This window comes from Rhinolophus hipposideros, assembly GCF_964194185.1.
Source record: "Rhinolophus hipposideros genome assembly, chromosome: 5".
Taxonomy (NCBI): domain Eukaryota; kingdom Metazoa; phylum Chordata; class Mammalia; order Chiroptera; family Rhinolophidae; genus Rhinolophus; species Rhinolophus hipposideros.
Window position 1 is genome coordinate 40,252,536 of NC_138051.1, and position 16,674 is coordinate 40,269,209.

Genomic DNA, 16,674 nt, shown 5'->3' on the forward strand with positions numbered 1-16,674 from the left:
TGTTATGTTTGGCATTATTGATTTCTTTTATAATAATTTATACAAAAATATTTCACAATATAAATATTAATATTGTCTATTTGGCCAGTGATCTTCGAGTTTGAGTCTTGCAAAGTATTGCCTGCGGTTCTATTGCCTCCACACCAAGAAATTGAGTGTGTATATTTTCATATCTGTACTCAGAGGTAGGTTCTCTTACTATTTCCATTGTGCAGATGAGAAAACTGACTTCAGAGAGGTTACATGACTTGCTCAATATTACCTAGGTAGTAAATAGCAGATCTGGAAGCAAAACTACAGGGTACTGTGTCAGCTACCTCACGAAGCAAGCAATACTTCCTGGAGTCTAATGTTCTTTTTTCCTTTTCTTCCTATCCTGGCCCACCCACCTGGTTATAACAGGTGCACAGGCGTGCCCGCACACACAAACCCCCTTCTTAATTGCAGAGGTTAAATGATTTAGGAGCTGCCCTCACTATTTCAGACAAGTTCCTTAACTTTTCTGTACTTTAGTTTCCTCACTTAGCCCCTAAGAGTAGTACTGTTTCCCCGAAAATAAGACCTAACCGGAAAATAATCCCTAGCATGATTTTTCAGGATGACATCCCCTGAACATAAGCCCTAATGCATCTTTTGGAACAAAAATTAATATAAGACCTGGTGTTATTTTTGGGGAAACACAATACCAACCTGATAATATTGTTGGGAGGATTAAGTGAGAATAAGGTATGTAAAACACTTAGCAACAGTTTGCACAGAATAAATACCCGATATGTCTTTTCTGTCCCAGGCAACAGTTTGGAGGGGATCAATCAAAAACCATTCATTTCTGCTCCACCTCACCCTCACCCCTACCCCCAATCATCCCCTAGTCCAGAGACTTTTCTGGGCCCAGTAGACTGAGTTTGGTACCTGATAGAGTGTCTAAGAGCTTGCTTTCTCCTGGGAAAATGTGTGAGGGTTGGTTTTCATGTACAGAGACTGAGCAGAGATGAATGCTACAAGGCAATTCCACGTACTAAAAAAGCACAGGCTTCAGAGTCGGACCAATCTGAATTTGTATCCTGACTCTGCCGTCCTTGTAACTCAGGAAATTGCTTAACCTTTCTACACTTGTTTCTGTCTGGAAAATGGGAATAAGAATACCTACTTAGCAGAGATAGTCATACATAAGGAGGAATATTAGATGATATATTTAGCTGGATCACCAAAAAATAAAAATAAAAAAAATCATTCAACAGGTGTCCTGGAGAGATTTCAGTATTTTTGAAGAAATAATAGCTTAAGAGAATCAGGGATTGGAGTGAAATCCCAAAGGGCATGTTCAAGCCATAAAGAGTATCTGCAAAACTGGCTTCAAAAGAGGGTAAATAGCAATAAATAGAGAGAGATCTTTGGGGTGGACAGGACAGAGTTGAACTACTCTGCATAAAAAAAGGAAGGAGGAGTTTATATTGGGGGCTAGACAGGGCACTAGGGAGGGAGAAGTTCGCATGCGCGATGCAAGGGGTAAAGAAAAACCAAAGGACCCCCTAATGGTGCCCATAAAGGGATTTGAGGAAGAATAAACATACCCAATGTGCATTCTTAAGCTGTTTGCTGTAGGTGTGCAATATAAGTCCTCTTAACCTATTCTCCTGTGACATCTTCAGGGATGTCTACACTGATGACCTTGGGGGATTTGAAGAGCTTGGCTTCTGTATGGACTTGAGAAAAGCCGTAGGATGGGGCACCTAAGTTTCATATTACACCCCAGAATTTTTTTTTTAAGGATCAAAGTATCTTTTAATTTATGTATTTTAAAAGTTTTTTTAATTGTGAAATATGAGAAACATATTAAAAATGTATAAAACATAGTTGAACAAATAGTTAATAATGTAAGCACCTATATTGCCACCACCCAGCTCAAGAAATACGATATTGCCAGCATCCAGAAGTACTCTGCATGTGACTTTCTGGTAATAAATTTCTTTAGCTTCTTTTCTGGGAAGCTCTTTATCTCTCCTTCAATTTTTATTGATAGCCTGGCTGGATAAAGCAATCTAGGTTGTAGGCCTTTGTTTTTTATCACTTTGAGTACCTCCTGCCACTCCCTCCTGGCCTGCAATGTTTCTGTAGAAAAAGCATTTGATAGTCTTATGGGAGTACCCTGATATGTAACCTGCTGTCTTTTTCTTGCTGCTTTTAGGATTCTCTCTTTGTCTTTAACTATAATGTGTCTTGGTGTGGACCTGTTTGGGTTTATCCTGGTTGGAACTCTCTGCACTTCCTGGGCTTGTATGTCAGTTTCCTTCACCAGGTTAGGGAAGTTTTCGGACATTATTACTTCCAATATGTTCTCGATCCCTTGCTCCCTCTCTTCACCTTCTGGTATTTCTATGAATCGCATGTTGTTGCGTCTGATGTTATCCCAGAGATCTCTTAAACCATCTTCATTGTTTTTAATTCTTTTTCTTTTTGTTGTTCCGTTTGGGTGATCTCTGCTAATTTGTCTTCTAAGTCGCTGATTCGATCCTCTGCTTCATTTAACTTGCTGGTAACTCCTTCAAGTGAATTCTGTATTTCCGTTATTGTATTCTTCAGTTCTAACTGATTGTTCATTATGATTTCTCTATGCTTCTTCATTTCATCTCTGAGCCCCTTAAACATTCTTATCAGTGTTCTGAACTCTGTGATACGTTGGTTACCTCTGTTTCATTTTGTTCCAATTCTGGAGGTTTCTTCTTTTATTTGGGACATGTTTCTTGGTTTCCCTATTCTGGCTGACTCTCTGTGTTTGCTTCAAAGTATTAAGTAGATCCCTTAGGGTTTTTGGTTTTTGCTGGGTTATCTTATGTAGTGTGTGTCCTTTATATTTGACTTACACCACTTCCCTATTCTCCTGTGCGTGTGCTCCAAAGGTGACTTTTGTGTTGTGTATATTGTCCTGTTAATCTTGAAAGTTAAAGATCCTGTTAAAGCAATCTTTAATCGCTTTTGGCTTGTCAGTAGGTGGGATTGACTCCTAGGCCGACTAGTTGTGAGACTTGACTCTGCCCACAGTGGATGATCTGCGTGAGGGTTGACCGCTCAAATGAGCTTGGCCCCAATGGGCTCTTGTGCCTGTAGAGAATTACCTCTGGCTGTGTCACTTGTAGGTCAAACCCGGTAGTACTCTGGTTTGGTCTGGAGTTGGCCTCTGGGTGTGTCGAATCCTGTGCCTCTTGAGCTGGGCCCTTTAAGTAATCCTCGTACGAGTCTCTTAGCTGTTCTGTGTGATGAGCAGAGTCCTTTGATGGGTTATAGATTTTCAATTTGTGTAAGTTCCAGAGGAGAACTCAAGAAGCCCACCTCGCTGCCGTCATTCCTATGACGTCCCAGAATTTTTTTTATACCAAATCAAAATGGATCTTACAGTTGATATAGTTATTTGTGTAACATACAGTAGTTTTTAATTTTTCCCCCCCAAAATTGTTCCAAAATCAATACTATCTTATAATCAAGAAAAGTCCAATAATTAGAAGTTTTTGATTCATAGGTTTTTTTTTTGGTTTTTTTTTTTGAGAGAGAGCACTAGGTTCTTAATAAAGGTGATATTTTTTCCTTCTCCCCCATTTCCTCTCTATATACAGGAAGAGAACAAGCAATATTATCCCCTTAGGCTTAGTATAAATCTTTTGTCAATTTTTATTAGGTTGCTCGTTTTATTGAGTTATAAGTGTTCTTTGTGTATTCTAGATACAAATACTTTATGAGATACATGATTTACAAATATTTTTCCTGTTCTATGACTTGTCTTCATTTTCATAATGCTGTCTTTTGAAGTAACAAAAGTTGTGAATTTGAGGTCCAATTTATCATTTTTTTTATGGATTATGCTTTTGGTGTTGTATCTAAGAAATCTTTATCTAGCCCAAAATCTTTAAGATTTTCTATGCTTTTTCTAAAACAGTTTTAGCTTTCACATTTAGTTTGCTGATCCATCTTGAGTTATTTTTTATATATGATATAAGGTAAGGTCCCAACTTCGTCTTTCTGTATGTGAATATGCAGTTGTCTTAGCACTATTTGTTGAAAAGACAACTTTCTTCCTATTGAATTGCCTTGACATTCCCATCATTTTTCCTCTTAACTTTCTGTAAGATTCGTAGTTTCACCTAGGATTAAAAGTTGAGTTATCATTTATTCAGTCATCCATCTACCTATTCATTGCACACTTACTGAGTATTTTGTGCTAAGTGCTATTCTAATAACTCCTCAGCCATTACACATTTGTAAGCAAAGACTATTTCTGTCCTCATAGAGTTTAGAATTTAGTAGTAAAAGCAGCATTAATGAAATAATTACCAAATATGTAATTACATATGTTTGATAAGTGGATTATATGCTGATGAATGTTGTGAAGGAAAAGTAGTGTTACAGAAACACATAAAAGGGACTGGCCTTATTTGGAGGATCAGGGAAGACTTCCTTGAGAAAGTGAGACTTGAATTCAGATTTGAAAGCTAAGTAGGAGTAAACCAAGTAAAGAAAAGGGAAAGAGTGTTTCAGGCAAGGGGAAGAGCATGTCAAGGACCTTACGCAGAAGGGTACCAACTTGATATTCAAAGACATGAAAGAATGTCTGTGTGGCTGGAGTATAGACAGCAAAGGAATGACAGAGGGGACGAGTGGAATAGGAGGAAACCGTAGAGGGGGGCAGAGGTCAGACGTACATCTTTATAAGTTTTATTAAGAATTTGGGTTTTTATCCTAAAAGTAACTGAAAGCCATTGAAGAGATTTAAGCTGGGTCCTCCATTCCATATGGCTAGTAAAGTGCTTTAATGGTTTTGCTCCTTTCTTTCCATTCTTACTGCCACCATGTTGGGCCAGGGCCCCATCTCCTTTTTTGGGATTACCATAATAGTCTTAACTGGTGATTGAACTTCCAGTTTTCCTATTCCAGTCCAGTGTGCACAGATAATCATTTCCAGACAACAAATTGGTCTTGTACTCATTTAAAGTAGTTTAAAGTAGTTAAAAGCGTTCTTAACCTGGTATATTCAGTTTAAAATGGGGGATTGGAATTTTCCCATAGAATGAGCAAATGATAGTCAAAATCAGAAAAAAAATCATAACAATAAGGAAGAAATATAACTTAATGCAGTGTACTTCAAAAACTAGCCACCAAAGACAAATTCTGTAGCCAAGCTGGGGGCCCAACCCCCAAAATCCGTACTGGTGAATTGACCAAACTGGAAATTTTCACTATATTCTCAAAACTAGAGAGAAGCACATTGAGTGCTTATTTAGAGTTTTCCTCTTTTGAGTGAGGAATAGGGAAATGGCTGCTGGAGGGGAAGAGATGGGGGGAAAAAAGGGGGGGAGTGAGGAAAATGACTAGTAGCACTAATTCTCTACAAAGGAGATTTTCTTGGTCAATGGAATGGTATGTCACCCCCCACCTCAACCCTGCCAAGTGGGTGGTATGAATCCTGGTGTAAAATAATGAGCAAAATCTCAGAGAGTAGGAATTCCAACAAATACTACATACTGTTTTAGCTGAAACCAACTGTCCACCACCTTCCTCCTGTTCCGTTTTTCTTCCAGACTATAGCAAAGCCTGTCCTTTTCTGAGGGAGAAATGAACTGGTATTAGGTACTAGGATAAAAATTCAATATGTTATATCAGAGCAACTAGCATGGGCATAGCAACTCAAGCATGATGAAAATGAAAAGAAATGATGTGTCTACTAGACAAACACTGTCACAAAAACAACGAAAGAACCTAGCATGCAAAGACAGACCTAGAAGGAAAACATGAGGAAGGAATTTCTCTTCAGTTGCTCCAGACTGTAGAACTGTACTGTTCAGTACAGTAACTACTAGTCATATGAGACTATTTTCATTTAAATTAATATAGAAATTCAGTTCTTCAGTTACAGTAGGCACATTTCAAGTGCTTAATAGCTACACATGGCTAATGGATACCACATTGGATAGTGCATACATTTTTGTCATCTCAGAAAATTCTTTTGGACAGTGCTGCTGTGGAACAAGTTAATAACATTGATTTGGTAAAATAAGACTCAAAGAGATGATAAAGTAACAGAATGAGATAAAAAAGGAGATTGCAGAACTAAGGACACAAATTGAAGATCAGTGAAACTAATAAATTAGAAGCAAGGAACAGAGTAGACTGCAAAAAATTAAATTATACCCTTTTCGGCCGGGACCACCATCTTCCAGTAATTCGTCAAAATGACCAACACAAAGGGAAAGAGGACAGGCACCCGCTATATGTTCTCTAGGCCTTTTAGAAAACATGGCGTTGTTCCTTTGGCCACATACATGCGAATCTATAAGAAAGGTGATATTGTAGACATCAAGGGAATGGGCACTGTTCAAAAAGGAATGCCCCACAAATGTTACCATGGCAAAACGGGAAGGGTCTACAATGTTACTCAGCATGCGGTTGGCATTGTTGTAAACAAACAAGTCAAGGGCAAGATTCTTGCCAAGAGAATTAATGTTCGTATTGAGCATATTAAGTACTCTAAGAGCCGAGATAGCTTCCTGAAACGGGTAAAGGAAAATGATCAGAAAAAGAAGGAAGCCAAAGAGAAAGGTACCTGGGTTCAACTGAAACGCCAGCCTGCCCCACCCAGAGAAGCACACTTTGTGAGAACCAATGGAAAGGAGCCTGAGCTGCTGGAACCCATTCCCTATGAATTCATGGCATAAGTGTAAAAAAAAATAAAAGACCTCTGTAAAAATTAAAAAAAAAAAAATTAAATTATAGACATTAAAGGAAAGATTAAAAGTAATATCAAACATAGATGAAAAAAGCTCTAAGAGACAAGCCAATAGTAAAGGAAAGACAGTCAAAGATGATCCTGGGACACAATGGGATAGAAAATACATTCAAAGAGAATTTTTCTGAAAAGACAGAATTGAATTGGTAGATTGAATATGACATTCTAGGGAAATTTGGAACTTAAAGGATAAAGAATTCTTCAGGCAGACAAAACATTATATTCAAGGGGAAAAAGCCAGGCTTGCCTCAGTTTTTTACAGCAACATTTCATGTAATGTGTACAAAGTTCTGAGGGAAAGAAGTATGGTCCCAGAATACTTAACCAGCCCAAGATACTCCTCTAATGCAAAGGCAGCAGGTAGGTAGGTATTCTCAAATGTGAAAAAACTGAAATTCATCTGGAAGAAAAATGACAGAAAATCTCAGCCAATTAAGAGTAAATCAGAATTCAGGAATGGAGAAGCTTGACAAAAGAATTGATGATGAACATTGAATCCATTTAAATGCGGAACTAATATTAAACATCTATATAAATTATGGTTACAGATCTAGATGTGAATGTTATTACCTGGACAAAATAAAAATAAGATAACAAAATACAGGCTGGAGAAAGAGGAGATTGGAGGAGGGCAGAGAGTAATGTCTCCATGAATAAAAATCACCTAACATTGAGACAGTTAAAAAATAAAAATGCATAATGAGCACAACTGCTTTAAGTTTTATACTTTTTCCTTTTAAGAGATAATCTGTTGTAAAGAAGTACTTGAAGTCCAAAAATTTCTTCAGCTTGATTTTCTTTTATTATTTTAAAGTATAGCTATATTTAATGCTATTAATAATGGCACATATAGCATGGTCTTACTCTTTTCTAAATTTCTTCTCTGTCATTCTATCTCCATTAGTACATATAAAGATGTGTGTAAAGATCACTTACAATTTTAATGATAATTCTGGTTAATTTTGAATTTGGAGTGAATGTTAAAAACCTTTTGTCTTTGTACATATCTGTATTGTTTGGGTTCTTTTTAACAATGGAGAGTTGTTTTTCTAAAAGATAAACTCTATAGGGGGCGGCTGGTTAGCTCAGTTGATTAGAGCACGCTCGTAACACCAGGGTTGCTGGTTCGATCCCCACATGGGCCAGTGTGAGCTGCACCTTCCACAACTAGATTGAAACAACTACTTGACTTGGAGCTGATGGGTCCTGGAAAAAAACGCTTAAAATAAATAAAAGTTAAAAAAAAAAAAAGCTGTATAAACAAATATGCCAAGATGTTAACAGTGGTAAACTCTGGGTAGGAGGAGAAGTGTGTGTGATTGTAATTTTTTCTGTTCCTTTTCTTCTTCTTTTCAAAATTCTTCTGTTTATTTTAAAATTTAAAATAAAGCAAAGAAAAATGCTGGAGGTTTTTTATTTTTATTTTGCTGGAGTATTTTAGACCAGACTAAAACAGATTTGGAGATGATAGTTGAACCAGATGATAGATGAGAGATGGGAATGTGAACCAGAGCATAAGAATGCAACTTATTCAAATCTAAAAAGTGATGATTTAGGAGTTGGTAGTCCAGTTGTGGAAAGGATAATCCCTGCAAATAATAATATTAATGTGGAAATTCAAATACATGCATTTTCATGGTGTATTTAGGGGATGAAATATTTCTAAAACTCATTTTGTGCTGGAACCATACACCTTACAAAAATTGTACTGAGAATGATGTATAGACTCATATTGTATAGCAGCATACCTAGGAAGCAGAGTGGTAATGGTATGGAAATTGTTTTTGGTATAAGGAATTATGCTGTATGTTGTATGAAATAGAGTAGATTTTTCATTTCCTGAGGATTTCACTGAAATCATAATTAGCAGTAATTTTTTCTCTCTGTATTATAAAACTGGTTATCTAGTTGCAAAAAGCTGGAAACTTAAAAATAATTGTGACTTATTGTTGGATTGAAAATTAGAAAAAAGTAGTTCAGTGACAGTATAAAGTTTCTAGTTCTAACTTTCGAAAGGGGAGGTGGGTACAATTATAGACTAAAAAAAGACAATGTAATACAGACATAGTTTAGTGACATAATGATACAGAAAATATTACTACTTTTCACTAGTTTTTGTCTCTCTCCCTGCCCCCAACTCTTTTCCAGACTCACCAACCTAAAGAAGATGGAGTTTATGTTTTTCAACCCCATAGTCAGCCAGTTAGCTGTCTTTACTTCTCACCAGCCAATCCGGCTCACATGCTGTCACTGAGCTATGATGGCACGTTACGCTGTGGAGATATTTCCAGTGCTGTTTTTGAGGAGGTAAATGTTAATGTGTTTACATGTTGACCTCATGTGATATTCTGAATTCTTTATGAAATACCACATGAATGATTATTATACTGATCAGATTGGGTGAGGTGGTATAGAATAGGGACTATTACCGCACTGCCTGCCTATGTCCCAAACCATCTATTACTACTTGTGTGACCCTGGCAATTTACTACTACTTTGTGCCTCAGTGTCCTTAATTGTGAAATAGGATAGTACTTTACAGGTTTGTCATGAGGATTAAATGTAGATAATGAAGTAATGCCGATAGAGTACTTAGAATAGAGTCTGGCACATAATACGTGTTTTCTCTCACTATTTTATTTTTGCAAAAAGCTTTTAAATAAAATAACTTGTATTTTTAAGCTTAAGACTTGTACTTACTTTTCATTCAGGAAAAAAATTGGAATATTATTATACTTTTGTTCATCCTTCCTGGCCTTTGTAGATATGAATTTTGTGGGGATGAGTCTTAGATGTCACAAAAAAGACTACAGAAAAATTCATCATATAACAGTACTACATTATACCTAAAACTTGGCCTGTAATACCGTGTTTCCCTGAAAATGAGACCTAGCCAGACAATCAGCTGTAATGCGTCTTTGGAGCAAAAATTAATATCAAACCTGGTCTTTACTATGAGACCGGGTATAATGTATATTTTATATTATAATATAATATTTATATTATAACAACATAATATAAATAATATAATATAATATAATGCTGGGTCTTACATTAATTTTTGCTCCAAAAGACACATTAGAGCTGATTGTCCGGCTAGGTCTTATTTTCGGAGAAACACTGTAGAACCCAGAAACTACAGTTTTTTCCTGGTTTTCTAGTTTTTTCCTATTCTTCTAGCTAAGATTTATCATATCTGGTTTAGCTCAGCTGTTTTTATCTGGTGAAGGTAAAATGAAAACTGCCATTAGATGTCATATAATTGTACTATGGCCAGAAATGGATAGAACATCTTCGACCAAGTGTATTTGTAACCAAGTTTATTGTTGAAGATAAGGTCTTTTCCTGGTCTAACCCCTCTGGTCTAAACCCCTATTTAAGAATAGTTGAAAGGTCTTGGGCTCATACTCATCACCACGCATCCTCCCAGAGACACTACCTAGATCACCAGACTACTTCTTGGAGGTGTTCTAACCAGTTTGTTCTCTGGTGGGGTAGGCCACAAGCTTCCAAAGGCCTGAGGAATCCTCACAAAATTGGATCCCAATGATTGTTTTGGTCTACTACTTAAATATCTACTATTTAACGTTTACAACAAACATACCATTTGAGGTGCTTACCAATATCAGATTTCCTCAGTAAGAGAATTCTCACAAATCACTCTTCTTTTAACATGGGTTTTAATCTTAGTGAAACTTAGATGTAGATTTTCATCCTTTATCTTATTTTGAATGGTACTTTTAAAGTTTTTAGAGGTCCTCAGTATAAGAGCAGTTTATATGTGATAGACAATGAAGAGAACAGGTTACTCATCACTGAAGCTTCTTTGTAAATACTAATTGATTATCTAATTTTATACCTTATTTCTTTACATATGCCAGTATTCAAAATTAACACATGCTAATATCTTTGTAGTTATTCTAATAGTCTATGTACAGATGATTCATAATTATTTTTAAAAGTTTTAAAATAATTATTTTAATAATTATAATATAATATGTAACTTCTTTTGTTCTTCACTGAATTCCTAAAATAATCTTTTTTACAATTGAGGAGACTTTTTCTCCCTGATTGGAGCTAATAGTTTTTGGGTTTTCTTTTAAAAAATGAAGATGTTTAAGTTTCTTTAGGTCTGTTTTTAACCATATGAAAAAAGATTTTTGAAGAATGTTGACGTGTTACTGGTCAGACTTAATTTCCTAATTATTGACAATTAGAAGAAACAGTTTAGTTTTAGTATCTTTGCTTCTTTTTTCTTTTAATTTTTATTTCTACCTTCTTAAAAATAGGTTTTTAAGAGCAACATTGATATTTCAAATCCTTATTGCAAATAGATGGGCTATTAATCATGGATTAAATGAGATAATTTTTGTGAAAAGGCCTCTTTAATGGTAGCACTTTGGTTATTAATGCATAACCTTGTAGTTATCTATGCAAGTCACATTCTGTTTTGTATTTGTTTATGTTCTTATAAGAAATTTGGAGGATGCCTGATCGTGGCGTTGTGCACCAGAGGCTAAACATTAATGAATGCCAACTATAATTTTATGTGTGTGATGTGATGGCTGGGTGTGAGGTCGGAGGGATGGTGGGTGGGGGGAGGGGGGTTCACGGTGTGAGGGATGTAGATGGTGGGCGTCTAAGTATTACCTTGTCTTGTACACCTGAAACTAATAAAAAAAAAAGAAATTTGGAGATTGAAATCATTATAATCTAAGTTTAGAATATTTTCATCACCTCCAAAATAAACCCCTGACCATTAGTAGGTGCACCAATCTTCCCCCTTCCCCCAGACCTAGGCAACCACTAATCTATTTTCTGTCTCTATAGATTTGCCTGTTCTGGACATTTCATATAAATGGTGTCATACAATTTGTACTCTTGTGACTGGCTTCTTTACTTAGCCAATGTTTGCAGTGTTCATATTGTAGAATGTCATTCCTTTTTATGACTGAATAATATTCCATGTATGACTATACCAGATTTTACTTATTCATTCATTAGTTGGATGGTTTTCATTTTTTTACTATTGTGAATAATGCTGTCATGAATGTTCCCAAGTTTTGTGTGGGCATATGCTTGGTTTCTCTTGGATATATGCCTAGAAGGAGAATTGCTGGGTCATATAGTAACTCTATATTGAAACATTATGAGGAACTGCCAAATTGTTTTCCAAACTGGTTTTACCATTTTACATTTATCAGCAACCTGTGAGGGTTCTAATGTCTTTACATCCTTGCCAACACTTGTTATTTTTGGTGAGTATAGCCATCCTGGTGGGTATGAAGTGGTACCTCATTGTGGTTTTGATTTGCATTTCCCTAATGACTAATTATGGTAAGCATCTTTTCATCTGCTTATTGGCCAATTGTATTTCTTTAGAGAAATGTCTATTTGGATATTTTGCCTATTTTTTAATTGGGTTATCTACCCGTTCAGTATTGAGGTATAAGAGTTCATTTATTTAAGTCAGGTTGATTGAGATATACGTTAGACGTATAGTAAAATTTAGGTATACAGTTATATGAGTTTTGGCAAATTCTATATACTTGTGTAACCACCACAATCAAGATAATAGAAAAATTCTATTACTTGAAAAAATTACCTTGTGATCCTTTGTAGTCAGTCCCCTCTCCTTTCCCATATCCCCTGGCAACCACTAATGTGATTACTGTGTCCCTATAATTTTGCCTGTTCCAGAATGTCAAGTAAATGCAGTCATTTAGTATGTAGCTTTTTGTGTTTGGTTTCTTTCACCTAGCATAATGCTTTTAAGATTCATCCATGATATTGCATGTATCAATAATTTGTTCCTGATACTGCTGATTGAGCAATCACCGTGTGTTAGGTATTAACCTGAGTGTGGTTTTTTTAATAGTATTAAGCTTTATAACACCTTATGAAATAGTAGGTAATATTATTCCCATTTAATAGTTGAAACAACTGAAGTAAAGAGGCTTATTAGCTTGCTCAAGGACATTAATGGCAGGACTAGAATTTACACTTGGGTCTGTCTGACTCCAAAGTCCTTGCACTTAACCGTTTTAATATACTGACTGAATACTTCAAGTTTCATTTGTGTATATGGTGCTTTTTGGGTGAATGGTGGTCAGGATGCTACTGGCATATTAATTTGTTAATCTCAGTTTATAATAATACTTGTTAAATCTAAAAATGAGTGGTTCATTATTCAACAATAAGAACTGTGGTCATTGTCTCTTACTTAAGTACTGACACATTCTATAATATTTTTTCATTCCTTATAAGTGGGAGCTCTGAACCTAAAGTGACAAAATTGCAGATTATAAGTGATAAAAAAATTATAACAAGAATACATGCTCATGATAAAGCATGTACATGCAGTAAATAGATTATACATAGTAAATCTGCCCTTCCCACATTCTCTCATCCTTGTATTTCTTGGGTATGTTTCCAGAAAGTACACTTTACTTACAAGCATATAGATACAGATTTTTTTCTTTGCACTAATGGATTCCTACTATATACATACTTTTTTGCAACTTGCTTTTTTCACTTACTAGTATATCTTGGACAGTTAGTACAACTCTACCTCATTCTTTTTTGTATTGCACATTATTTCAAGGTAGAGATGTATTATTTATTAATAAATGTTTTCTTTATGGACATTTAAATTGCCTTTTATTGCTATTATTAGCAGTCTTGCAGCAGGCATACTTATATATATCTTAGTGAAATCGGGTATAAACATTAAATTTTTCGATAGGTGTATCCTGCTCAGTTGTCAAAAATTTGTATCTCTTTACACTTCCACCAAGAGTTCGTCAGTGTTCAGCCATGTATCTTGGACTTTATTGGCAAAATTCCTTGGTATATTAGGGTATTTCATTTGGGTAGAATTCATATTCAGTCCATTTCCTAGTAAGTTTCACAGGGGAACTCTGCAACTGAGGTTTATTGGATTTAAGAGATTTGGGATGTAGCCCTGGTATTTGATTGTGAGTCAAAGCTGATAGTGCCTTAGTTTACAGCTCTGTAAATGGGGATGATCATTTTGCCCGGTGCTTCCTGTGGGAATATTGGGAGGATAAATGAGGTTATTTTGGTAAAGTGTTTCATAACTCTTTTATCAAAGAATTTATGTATTGGCCTTCTTTAAAAGAAGAATGTTATATATGTTATTACTTGTATCCTTAGGTTTATAGAAATGAAAGAAGTAGCCTTTCCTCCTTTGACTTCTTGGCAGAGGATGCCTCAACTTTTGTAGTAGGACACTGGGATGGAAGTGTGTCACTGGTGGATAGACGTACACCTGGAACTTCTTATGAGAAACTTATCAGTTCTTCTTTGAGAAAAATAAGAACTGTTCATGTCCACCCAGTGCAGAGACAATATTTTATCACTGCAGGATTGAGGTATGTTCTTCATAACATTTTATGATTTAAGCCTTTTAATATGAGGGATAACGTTTTAGTTTGCTTGTTAGACACCTGACCTTTGTGATACCCACAGCCAAATAATTTTCCTTTCTATACAGACAAGTTTTTTCTTGAGTGTGATTTTTTTTTTTTAAATGAGAAATTCTTTTGGATTTAATAAACAGTGAAAGTATTGAAACAAATACAGTTTTGTTTTCCTTGGCATCATACGCATTTACTTCTAGTCTTTTAAGAAGAAAACGTGTAAAAAACAAAATAAGTTATATGTGACCTATAACTTGTTGGTCCGTGTTAATTTTTTTCTTCAAGAGATTGGAAAGTCAACTAGAATTTTGTCTCTCTGTACCCACTGGTTACATTGTTATGCTATGGTTTTGGAAGTTTTCTAATGTTTTTTTATCTACACCAGTATTTGTAAAATTAATACAGAAGATTAGAGGGGTCTGTCTTAATTGTTCTTCAGTGTAGTGAGTATTTGAGTGTAATTTATGTTCCGTGCTATTCTAGAGGCTCATTGCATGCACTGTGCACTGAGAATTTTCTCCCTTTACAGGGACACTCATATTTATGACGCAAGGCGCCTGACTCCCAGTGGAAGCCAGCCTTTGATTTCCTTGACTGAACACACAAAGAGCATCGCTTCTGCTTATTTTTCACCTCTTACTGGTAACAGAATAGTGACCACATGTGCTGATTGTAAGCTGAGGTAAATTGGGAAGACAGATACGTTGTTAGGGAATCTAAAGCGTCTATAGCTACTATGTCAGAAAAACAGTAGCTTTGTTTACTGCTGCTCCCTGTTCAATCACTAGTGTTGTTGTTTTGTAGCTATATCTAGGTTACCAATGATCAATGAGTTGTGTTAAATGGCTTTAATGGCTTTTCAGCAGTTTTTTTGTCTGGAAATTTCCTTGAGATTGACAAGGAAGGTCTGTAGCTACCCTGGGGAATGGATGTCAGACTTCCCTTTCATCACTGAATAATCCCAGAAATCCCAATGAAAGCAGGCTTGTGATATCTGGAAGAGAAATAATTATAGCACAGGGAGAAGCTCTTTCTTTGGGAATAGTACCCTACAGGTGAAATGCTGAATGGAAATTTCAGAGCCCCAGGCCATGGGCATGCAGAAAAGACAGCAAAAATTTGGCTTCTGTACAAACTACTGGATATAGTTTTATGGTTTCAGCTTTGATATCTTTCTATAGCTGCTTGCTAAAAGTGGGTTTAAAAATGTAATATAAAGCAATAGAACCAAAAATAGAAAATGTCAATAAAAAATGATGTGGGAATGTTAATGCAACCACAGTGAAAAATGGTTTCATTCTCTTCAGGGATCCCTGATTTTGCTTAACATTGCAAGCATTTCTCGATTTGTGAGTTTTACCTTAAGTGATTTTTGAATTCATTTATTCAACAGATATCTGTTGAAGGTACACTGTGAGCCAAGCTCTAGAAAGGCACCTAATTTAGACCCATCTATTGGGAAGAGCATAGTCTGCATTGTGACAGGTGCCCAGTTAATTTCTAGTAAAGTCTGTGAGCATTATCAGGAAGTCCATTAAGAGATCAAGTCACCAGGCATTGGCAGCCCAGTGTCCCCTTTCTACCCACACAGTATCCTTTGTCTCAAGAGCTGCCTGTTTGTCCCATTCCTGTTCATTTGCACTGCTGTGTTTACTCTTGTTATATTAGCTATTAGTGATTTGGCTTTCTAGTAATCTAATTAGGCAGTAAGCTCCAGTGTGTAGAAACTGCACTGGAATAGCTAGGTACAAGGAGATGGGGAAAGTGTTAGCTTCTTTCTGCCAAGGTACCTTCTGGACTCCTCCAGCTGCCCCACAAGAACTCCTCCTCTTGGTTGCTGGCTAGCCTTAGTCTCTCCAGCACCTAGAAATGATACTACCAGGCCTCAACTAATGAGTCTCATGGGGAAATTGCCCTTGATATGTGTATGTACTTTTAGGTTATTTGTGCGTTTTCAGACCACACCCCTTATGTGTGACTTGTATTATTGTGAATCTGAATATAGTTTTAGAATCCAGATTATTACTTTAGAATGTACATTTTAAGTTTGGAGTAATAGTGTTTAAGTAAATTATTTCTACACTGAACTATAAGCACTGAATTTTATAATATTCCTTGTAACTTATTAAATAATATTAGCTGAAGTTTATTAGAGCCTGATTCTATATATTTTAAAATAACAATATTTCAGATCATGAACCAATGAAAATCTTGTTAAAAACACTGTTATTTCAGAAAATTTGCAAGAAATAAAGACAGTATTTTTCTTCTTTATTTTGCAGATTCTTTGACAGCAGCTGTATATCCTCTCAGATTCCTCTCCTCACTACCATCAGGTAGGTTTCCATATGCCGAATAATACCTGCGCTGGATTACTATGAACTGTTTGTTGGAATACATACATAAGACATCTGATTGTCAAAGAGATGTAACAGGTCTGATTTTTGTATTACATTG

At 35.8% G+C, this 16,674-nt stretch overlaps 2 protein-coding genes across 3 annotated transcripts in view; both read left to right on the plus strand.

Moving 5' to 3' along the window:
- Window positions 1-16,674, plus strand: part of WDR76 (WD repeat domain 76) — a 42,182-nt gene that overhangs the window by 18,301 nt on the left and 7,207 nt on the right. For both annotated transcript variants that reach the window (XM_081049347.1, XM_081049348.1), the window contains 4 exons: window positions 8,924-9,082; window positions 13,952-14,169; window positions 14,747-14,899; window positions 16,500-16,553. In XM_081049347.1, the coding sequence (XP_080905473.1) occupies window positions 8,924-9,082; window positions 13,952-14,169; window positions 14,747-14,899; window positions 16,500-16,553 (584 nt within the window). The remainder of the gene's footprint in view (window positions 1-8,923; window positions 9,083-13,951; window positions 14,170-14,746; window positions 14,900-16,499; window positions 16,554-16,674) is intronic.
- LOC308498067 (large ribosomal subunit protein eL21-like) lies at window positions 6,222-6,712 on the plus strand (the record flags this gene model as incomplete). Its single annotated transcript, XM_081049362.1, has 1 exon — window positions 6,222-6,712. One exon carries the CDS (start codon window positions 6,222-6,224, stop codon window positions 6,702-6,704), a length of 483 nt encoding a protein of 160 aa, XP_080905488.1. The 3' UTR covers window positions 6,705-6,712.